The sequence below is a fragment of the Spea bombifrons genome, chromosome 3 (assembly GCF_027358695.1).
Source record: "Spea bombifrons isolate aSpeBom1 chromosome 3, aSpeBom1.2.pri, whole genome shotgun sequence".
NCBI classification, from domain to species: domain Eukaryota; kingdom Metazoa; phylum Chordata; class Amphibia; order Anura; family Pelobatidae; genus Spea; species Spea bombifrons.
This window is the reverse complement of record NC_071089.1, coordinates 94,814,947-94,825,386: the sequence shown is the minus strand read 5'-3', so window position 1 is coordinate 94,825,386 and position 10,440 is coordinate 94,814,947. Positions and strand designations below refer to the sequence as shown.

The window sequence follows — 10,440 nt, the reverse complement described above, 5'->3', positions numbered from 1 at the left end:
CAGTAAAATTTGGGTAATGCAGCAGGGCAATGACCCTAAACATCAAGGTAAATTTACTACAGAATGGATTCAAAAAGGAAAATCTGCCCTTTGGAGTGGCCCAGTCTGAGCCCAGACTTTAACCCATTAGAGATGTTACGGAATTCAAACATGAGTGAGATAGGCCTGTGGCTATCCTGAATCTAAGACAAGACCAAGGACAAATGAAAGTTCAAATCTTTACTGTTCAACTCTCTGACTTCACTATATGATACCAGAGAGCTAAAATGTTTAGCTCCCTTGCATTGGTTAATTCATACCAAAATAACATAAATAATGTTATATTTCTTTAGCTTTTTTTTTTTTTTTTTTTAAATCTTGCTCTTCAGTTCTGCTGAGGATCTGAGTTCAGGTTAGGGCAAAATGGCAATGCTTTTGGTGACGTCCTCTCCCCTGATCAGGGGGAGGACATCACCAGAAGCACCTCTATTTTGGTGGAAGTCTCCGCCAGGTTATGTTTGGGGTAATGTGGACAAACCAAATGGGCAGGGGACGCCATTTGTTGCCCATAAACAAACAATCTATCAACAAATTAGTCAGAATAGGTTTTGGATATGAATTGTTTTTCATGAATCTCTCTTCAAAGGACTCTATGGTATTTTGTGCAGAAGTTGGCTTACTCTCTGTTAACTGTGCGTGGATTTTTAGGGTGCTTATCTATATTAGCATATATAATCTATATGTCAAAAGAATAAAAAAAAACATTGATTGTGGAGTAACTTCTGCTTGTGCATATTTATCATTTTATCATATTTAACACTAACAAGACCGTGAGTATGAATGACTCACACAGCATAATAACAAGTTTATCAGAACACTCATGTTTCAAAGATTCTATAATCACAACAATTTACTGTTAGTACATTCACTCAATTATGGAAGAATGTAGAATCTCTATAAATATAACTGCTTTCCAGAATGTATAAAAAGGTCAACAATTTATATGTACAGTAAGAAAATGCTTTCAAAGCATTGAGCACTGGACGTTCTTAAAGGAACAGTATAATTTTACGAAATCTATATCTATTGAAGCCATTCTATGTGTTCCGATTGAGGACCTAAAGGTACATTCCAGCTGTCATATGCGAATGTTAGCCACCTTTTGCAAATTAATCTAATTTATTCAACTGTTACTTTGCTCTCTCTCCTTTAGCTTACCTACGCACATTATATATTTTTTTGGGGGGGTAGGGCTGTATTCATATATATTTAATACAATTTTGTTATGAAAAAAAAATAAAAAGATAAAAAAAACACATTCACAGTTTTATATGTATGTAAATTATCCACATATAGTATACATGTGAAAACTACCAAAATTATATTCGTTTTTTTAAAAATACCATATTCATATATAATTTTACATTGTTTTGCATGTGTGTATATATATATATATATATATATATATTTACTTACCCCCTTACACAATTTTTATCTAATTCTCCACTAACACCTACCACACTAACTACCTAATATACCGTACGTTGAAAATTACATATAATAAACTAACCACTCTGGGTCAGGTGAAAAAGTACTTATTGCGGTCTGTCTCTCTAGCTCACAAGCACAGTGACAAAGAGAGAGGGAGAGAATGCTGCCTTTGTCATCTGACTGCATCCATGCATGTGATTGGCAGTTGCAGCGATCATATGCATGGGAAAAAAATGGGACAGGTTTTTTTTTTTTTTTTTTACCAATGACATAGCAGGTACGTCATTGGACCTCTAAGAACATCTTTCCATGACGTACTTTCGTAAAGGGGCTAATATGCGTTGTTTTATAGCGGGGTGTCAGGAATACTATATTGTCCCTTTAAGTAAGCCCTTCCACGTACATTCTGTCGCTGATTAGTTTCATTAAAAAGGTACTGTTTCCATTTTCTGCTTTTATTTGCAGTTTTAAAGCTTTACAGAATAAACATATTTTGCTGCTACTATTGACTGATGTTGGAAATTTTTCAATTGGATAATTGTTTCAATACATTTTTATGTAGCCTATTGGCAGTGTTCCAGTTCTTCAGTAACTAAGCATCTATTAGACTGATAATTTGGAGAAAGCGATGTATTTATTTTACAGGCATAGCCCACATTTACACACTCAATGGGTTCCAGAGCATGTAGCACTACCTTTTTTTTTACTTATCAGTTCATGTACTGCACTTCAATCGTCATAAATGACTGAAGTAAATATCACTTTTAAAACTAAAATAAACACAATATTCTTACAAGGGCGGCTGTCCGATGTGAGGATGTAGATGAGGGCATATCTTCTGTTTCATAAGTCGAGTCATTAAGATGCTTTCTTGCTGGCTATTTAGATTTAAATTGAGTAAAAATACTAATGGACAATAATAGTAGGGGTGGGGATTGGTAGTGATGTCAGTGCTTCAGATGGACTGTCAGGTGGTGTTGATCTAGAACAGGGGTTCTCAAACTGCGGCCCTCCAGCTGCTGCAGGACTACATCTCCCATACTCCTCAGCCAGCCCCTTAGCTGAAAGAGCATTATGGGAGATGTAGTCCTGCAGCAGCTGGAGGGCCGCAGTTTGAGAACCCCTGATCTAGAAGGATTGACTGGGTGCTGCAAGCCTTTTATAAAAGTAGATGTCTAAGAAGGTTTGAAGTATAGCGCCCTTCTTTTCCCTATAGATTTCTTTGTAACAGGAATAAGCAACTGAAATGATAGTATTTACTTTAAAACTTCTTTCCAAGTCCCTATAATCCGACCCCCCCATATCCCATCAAACCATATATTTTTGAGAAGTAGATCCGCCAGGGTATTTCACATGGAAGACATCGAGGTGTTTCAGCAACACAGTCTGAGTGAAGGAAGCAATCGCTGATCACCTCCGAAACACTCTTCCCAGCAGCAGGGTGCCGCCATATTTCAATGACATGCGGTCTTTCTATAGGGTGAAACGTTTTATTTTGAGTTGCTGAATGTCCTGATGTTGATTGCTTTGAAGCTTGTGCCTGGCACATCAATTGTGGCCAAGGAGTTAAATGCCATAACTGTGTTAGCTTCCAACATATCTGCTGGGGTTGTTTCATTATCTCAGCTTCGCTACATTAAAGCAAAGCCTCTGACCTCCCGTTCTAACATTTCTCCTCTTTTTAAAGAAACCTCCCTCCTGTACTTTGCTAAATCCCTTTAAGTATTTAAATGTTTCTGTATCGCATCTCCCCTCTCTCTTCTCTCCTCCACACTATACATATTGAGACCCCTTAGTCTGTCCTGATCGTTTTCATCCTGCAAACCAGTCACCGTTTCAGTCACCCTCCTCTGGACTCTCTGGTCTGTCCAGTATATGTGCGGCCTCCTAACGAGAAAAAGCCTTCATATAGTAGATACGCCATTTATTTTTGGTGCCCAGTGTTTCAGTTTTAGTCATTTGGTCACCCTGACAGCAGGAACAGAGCCGTAAAGCCCCGCCTACCGGCAACTGCGCGCTATAACTCCCCGTAACCCTTTCCTTAGGTGACCCCCCCAAAAAAAAAAAATATGGATGTTAGTGATAGCCCCTCCCATTATGCGACGTAACACCGCTTGCATCACGAAGGGCCGTTCCCCTTGTCTTGTTGCTGAGGCCGGGATGGCGGTGCGTGTTGCTCCGTGGTTGCTCCTCGTTACCGGCTTTTTGGTCGGTGTGCTGAGCGGTGCCTCGGCGGACGGTGATGGGCTGCTCAGCAAGAAGCTGCGAATGCAGTACACGGCCGGCCCGCTGCTTAAATTCCAGATCTGGTGAGTGAGATGGGAGCTGGGGAGACAGCCGTGCTATCCTCCATTACGCGAGAAGGCGGGGGGGTGGCGCACTGGGCCTTTGTAGGGGTTAATAGATCCCGGTGTCTGGTAGCCTGCGGTAGGCCTTAGTGTCGCTGTAGACGGACCGTGTATTGTTCTTGCCGCTGTCGGCAGGTCAGTGGCCGCTGCTCGTAGAGTGAGGGACGGAGCTTAGTGCAGGGGTCACTGGGTCGCCGCCGCGTCTTCATTTCCGTTCACACCTTGTATCCCTCGCACCGGATAACGGAGGCCCGGGCAGTGCCGGCCTTCAGCTTCTCTCTTGCAAGTCTATAAGAACATGAGGAAAATACAATCCCTGTCCGTTGCCCAGGACCTTAATTAAATGCTATTCGTATGGAAAGTTGCAGCACAGCCAGGGGTCCCAGTCAGTTTCTGGAATCATCTCCTTGTCACGTGACTCTTCATAAGGCAGCCTCTGTTTCTGGTGACCCCGAAGGCCCCGTCCTTTGTAACGGAGATGATGCTGTTGCCAGGTCTGGGAGACGGGCCGGTAACTTGCTGTAGTTCATAGTTGCTGTGTCTGTAGAGGTCCCAATCTATAGAATTGGTTTGCAGGCCATTCCCTGATGTTTTTAAGACGTTACATTACGTCGCTTAAATTTGTTGTACCGCTAGTTCTTAAAAGGGTTTTAATGGGGATCAACAATACTGAGACATGTAGGTTACATAACGAGAAGTAGTAGCTATGCAGATCTGTAGAAGGAGCCAAGATGGCTGACCCCTGTGTTGGTCTCCTAGTACATGTTTTGATCTGTGGATAACGGTGCATGGATCTGTATGATAGGATTTGAGGAACGTGATCTGCTGTAAGGCCTACACACCCAAGCTTAACACCGGCCATGGGCTTTAACAAGAAGTGGGTTGACATTGGTAGTAGACTATTGAGGAGATGTTTTAGAAGCCATGTAGTTTGCAAATCTGCTGTAACGTAGAAGTCTCGGTAACCAGAGCCATAAAATGTTATCCCGTGTAAGAATCCTCTTCCTCGTTCTGCTGGCTGGTGGATGTTTCCGGTAGCTATCCTTAACGGTTAAAGTCCAGATTCTTCTAGTACTAGCAGGTTGTTGTTTTTGACATTACGTGCTATGCTATTCATTCCTGACGCTACATGAGAAAATATCAGCTTTGGCCCAAAGCCCTTTTTATCAGTTTTTTTGCTTTTCTGTTTCCTCTTCTGGATGACCTTTGCGTTTGGTTGTAGTGGGGAAGGTCACACATTCTTTCCCTTTTAATCCTTTGGTGTAATGTGTAACAGAGTATTATGTTTTGCGCGCCCAAGCAGTTATCTTGAAAGAATTCTCTTTTGTAAAAGCAGTTACTCTAACCCTATATTATTACAACCGATGGACCGTTTATGCTACAATCCCACAACAGCCTGCTCCAAAACGATCCCTTTCGCCGATTAAACGTTTTATTTAGAATAAAACGGCCACCTGTGAACACCAGCATTCCTATAAGCCGGAAAGTCACCGCCATGGTGTTTATAGCCGTTTGGACACTTTTCCTTGTTTGTGTTTTAATATACTAGAAAAAAAAAACATGTAAAATTGTATTTAAATACCGGGTATGTAGCATCTTCTCAAACTACTGTAACATTCTTATCCTGTATAGTCTTTGTGTGTAATAAAGCCTGTTTTTTTTTTTTTTCCTCCCAAGTGTCTCCTGAGGCTACAAGCGGGTGTTTGAGGAGTACATGCGGGTTATTAGCCAGCGGTACCCGGACATCCGCATAGAGGGGGAGAATTACCTTCCTCAGCCCTTATACAGGTAAGCAGCTGGCTTCCTTGTAGGACGTGGTTTTAAGACATGGTTGAATTGATGCTTTACCTGCCGTATATTGTTTAGAGAAGTAGTTCAGTTGGAAAGTCATAATTTCCAATGCATTTTGGTTAACAAGAAAGATTAAGCGGAGCTCTTCCCAAAATGCAAATAGAAATGTGAGCAGATACATGAACCACGAGTAAAAATGGAGCGCCATTTATCATAGGGCTAAACTCTCTGAGCCTCGTTAACCCGTCTTTTTTTTTCCCCCTCTCTCTACTAGACACATTGCATCCTTCCTGTCAATATTCAAGCTAGTGTTAATAGGTTTAATAGTTATTGGAAAAGACCCCTTTGCATTCTTTGGCATGCAAGCTCCGAGTCTCTGGCAGTGGGGACAAGAAAACAAGGTACGTGATCTCACTGGTACGACGATGGCCGACAGTATCGCGGAAATAACCTAAAAGCCTCTTAAGCATTTTTGCCGTTGTGATTGTGGCAGATTGAGAAACATGTTAGTTGAAGGCTTCATTATTGCGACACTCAGGAAACCAAAGCGCTGCTTCGTGCTAAAATGTAAAATGGATGCGACACGATTTTGCATTAAGCTCTGTATCGGTTCTGCTAAAGATTAGTGACTGAGTGTTCTGAATAATGTACAATCCATAATAAAAGTAGTTCCATTAACACGTTCTTTAGTTTCACCAACCAGTACAACATGGGATCTTTAATATAAAATGTTAGCAGATTAGTGTTCAAATCTTTAAACTACTAGTCTTATAGCTATTGGCTTATACACAAATCGCGGTAATGTCTGTTTAAAAAATGTAAATAAATATATATATATATATATATATACATATATAATCTATATCTCTTTTCTTGGCTTTCGAGTCATAATTTGTTTGGTTGGACTTGTGATAATTTGAGTCTCGGTGCCCCCGTACAAAATGCATTCGCTGAGTACATTGCTAAAAGTTACATCATCCTATTCTATGTGAGGATCGCAGATCCGCTGTGGGACTAAACATCTCTCCTCTAAGCAACCGCTTATAACACAAATATAGTTTCTGTGCAGCAAAATGGCAAATCTTTGCTGTGGAATATGACATACTTCCCCCATTCCTCGAGTAATACCGTTCAGAGTGTAGGATGTGTGCAGATCAATCAACCCACGTACAATAAATGGATGGATAAAATAGTCCTATGTTAATTCGCCAACGCTGCATAAGAAAAACTTGCTTTTTTTTTTGCCGTATAAAATGAGTTTTCCTCGCGTGTCTCCCGTGCTTATCAAGGTTGAAATGTCTTCACTAAATCCAGTTTGCCATCAGAACGAAAATACAAACCCCACACAAATAACTGAGGCGTTAGTGCCGTCTTGGGAGGTTTGATGACTGCTTGAGTCACCACTCGGCTCCTTTAATATCGGTTCATTGTCAGGAGTCTTTTTGACTCGGTGGGATCTCTTGGCAGTTTCCCATCATTTAACTTTATTGCCGTCTAACCTAATCAGGTAAGGCTCTGGCTAGCATATAGTGCAGCTGCTATGTCTCTTTCTCTGTTGTATGAACTTCTCCCACCTAGGCGATCCATTTTTCAGTACTGTAAATGAAACTGTACAGATGAAACTCAATCCTAGTAAACTGTTTGTCCTTGTTTACTTGGCAAAGTATCCAGTTTCCTCTGATTTCTCTTCCAGGTCTACGCATGTATGATGGTTTTCTTCCTAAGCAACATGATTGAGAACCAGTGTATGTCTACGGGAGCCTTTGAGATCACTCTAAATGGTAAATGTTAATGAGCTTTCCAGTTTATTCCTCAGAAGTCAGTCTGCATTTACACACTATTCTGTTTTTCTTGTGGCTATTTATAGACATATGGATATGTAATGGGGCTTTCCTAGTAAGTAGATTCCTTGGAAAAAAAAATCTACATTTCTATTCCTTCAGCATAATACAGAAATACACCATAAAAAAGATCTGCATGGATAAGATATTCTTTATTGTTCAGTCAATTGCATAGCGGGTAATGGTCTTTCCCAGCAAAACATTTGACGGTCAATGCTAAGACAGCATTAGTTGCCTATGTACACATTATACTATATCGCCCAAGAGTAAATTATTAACCATGCTGTATTAACTTTTTGTCTACAAAACATAATGGCAAAAACTGACATTATCACACCAGATAACTGACTGTTTCTGTTGTAAAATATAGTTAGTGATTTTTTTTTTCCCTAATGAATAAACATTTTCATCTCTGCTTTAAGTGTGCACCAAGTGAGGTCCTACTGAGACCTTTGCACAAAAGGTCTACTTTCTCGCTTCCTCAGGGCTCTCAGTGCCAGTAAATCTCTAGTCATTACAGATACACCTTAATCGTCCCCCAGCTATTCTGGGAGCAGGCATCCAGTGGGCTGTGGGCTCTTCAGAGGCCTTTGAGTTTTGTACAGTTATTTCCCTTCAATAACTTCATGCTTATTTGTACTGTCTCTTCTGCAGATGTCCCTGTATGGTCGAAGCTGGAATCTGGTCACCTTCCATCAATGCAACAGCTTGTCCAAATTATTGACAATGAGATGAAGCTTAATGTTCATATGGATGCAATTCCTCACCATCATCGTTCCTAGCCACATTTTCCAGCACCGGAATTATCTTGTGAGTATATCATACACTTACCACTAAATCAGCTTGATATTTCCATAACAGACCGATATACGTATATTTTTATTTCTGAAATGATTTTTTTTTATTCTTTCAGACATGATGTGGACTTCTGTGAAGTTGTTAGCGGGGCTGGTATATATGAAGGCTTGCACTGAAGACAGTTGCTGTTAGTGCGGGCTGGATGTCTTTTTGCCATCTCGTTGACTATCTTGGAAGTCCTTCATGAAAGATGTTCTTGGTGCTGTTATCTCCTGGCATTCTAGATGGAGTGCAATTATGTATGGTGTAGAGGCATTTTTTATGCACCATTAAGTCAAATTCTAGTTACATAATGCTGGCATTACAACTTTTTTTCTTTCATATTCATTATTTCCAGTGTTGGACTAGTTCCATACAATTTTCCTCCGGAGATGCATAGTTTGAGATCTGATTTTTATAAACAAAACTCTTTTTTTTGATATTTTAAAGTGATGCTCTAATTAAAACAAAACATTTACTGTTACCCTAAATGTTTAGCTGTGTCAATGTTCTTTATGATAAAAATTATATTGGAGCTATTAAAATAACTTATTCTAAATTATGGTCAAAATTATAGACAGATAAACTGCATATATTTGTTGTTGCATAATGGAATTCAGGATGTTCTACTTGATGTATTAGATTACATAATGTAGGGTTTTTAAACTGAGCCTTTATACTTGTCCTCTTCACAGAAGATGCAAATTAAGTTAAATAAACTAATCATTACAATAAGACTGACTTACAAGATGTTTGTGGCAATAATTGAATGCAGTTTAACCCCTTAAGGACAATGGGTTGTCCTTAAACCCATTAAAAACAATGCATTGTGAGCCCGTACATGTACGGGCTGTCATGAAGGGGTTAAAAAAAACCTAAAAGAACATCATTGCATGGGAGCGTGAAACATAGGCATTGGTGTAATGCCTTTTTACGTTTGCATTGGTATCCTGTTTTTATAAATCTAAAGAAGTATGTGAATTTCGGCCTTAGCAAATACTCAAATATAAAGGGAGAGATCCTGTAGCTCCGGACTTATGCTACTCCCAAGTTCACTGACAAAAGCGTATTAGGCGCTTAAAAAAAAAAAAAATAGCTGTAGATATAGTTGACTGATTTTTCTGGCCCAGCTACCCTGCTCTCCTGCTTTTGCAGGCAGTGGGCGTCATGGCCCAGTTACGGAGATATGTCCTTGCATTCTGTATCCGTACCCTTTTAATGTGGTAAGGGACGTGTCCTGCCCCATCCCCAACTATGCCTCACCCCTCTGTCCATTTTAAGGAGTGATTTAAAAACAAACAAACAAAAAAAACCCTACAACAGACATTCGTTCTGCTTTGGATTCTTACACCACTGAATGAGGTGACGCTGCAGTACTGGAATTGTACATACCCTCCACCTCAGTGTTCCACCAATTCTCGCCACTTAAAGGCTGCGTGAAACAGACGATCAAAGGTGGGAAAGCATTCCAGTTGAAATCCATAAGCATAAACGGAGCCGGTACTGCAGCTGATTGACAAAGTATGTCACATGCAAAGAGATGTGTGGCACTGAGCTGGGTGAATGCGTATGAGGCGGGTTCTTGAAAATTCCCCCCCATGCATTTTCAAGAGGGACACCTGTAAACTTAATGGGATACTTTGGCTGTCATGTATTAAAGTGCATATGATTGCTGGAGTGTCCCTATAACCCCCTAATGACAATTGACTTGCCAGGCATGTCATGTAATAGCACCCCTTAACGATACAGGGTTAAACAAAGATTGTTTTCTCCCAAACGGCATTCAGCGACACTGAAAACTACAGCAGGGGCACCGCTTATATAGCTCACCGTAGGCGACAATGTGAGCTATATAAAGAATTTATGAGGTGTTGCTGAAATGCCTTGATAACAAGGCATACAGCAATGCTGAAATACCTGACACATTGTGACCACTCTGGAGACATTATCATCTGCAAGATGTTGGTACCCTCTGAGAAATCTGGGCTCCCCTGCAGGTTGAATACAGGTATTGCATTCTGCCTTCCAAGTCAGTTAAGCCAAGCTTACTAATCACAATGTAATTAGTAAAGTATCACACAAGAAAAGTGATAACGTGTAAAAATAATTCTCCAGTGATGTCACCATCAGGTGAACCATTCAGTTCCAGCAAA

General features: G+C 40.4%; 1 protein-coding gene across 1 annotated transcript; it reads left to right on the top strand.

Moving 5' to 3' along the window:
* The first annotated feature begins 3,603 nt into the window (after positions 1-3,603).
* Positions 3,604-9,028, top strand: SELENOT (selenoprotein T). Its single transcript, XM_053459462.1, has 6 exons — positions 3,604-3,779; positions 5,496-5,606; positions 5,884-6,010; positions 7,303-7,390; positions 8,105-8,260; positions 8,364-9,028. The coding sequence occupies exons 1-5, from the start codon at positions 3,631-3,633 to the stop codon at positions 8,230-8,232; spliced, it is 603 nt and encodes a 200-aa protein (XP_053315437.1). The 5' UTR covers positions 3,604-3,630; the 3' UTR covers positions 8,233-8,260; positions 8,364-9,028.
* Positions 9,029-10,440: the final 1,412 nt, after the last annotated feature.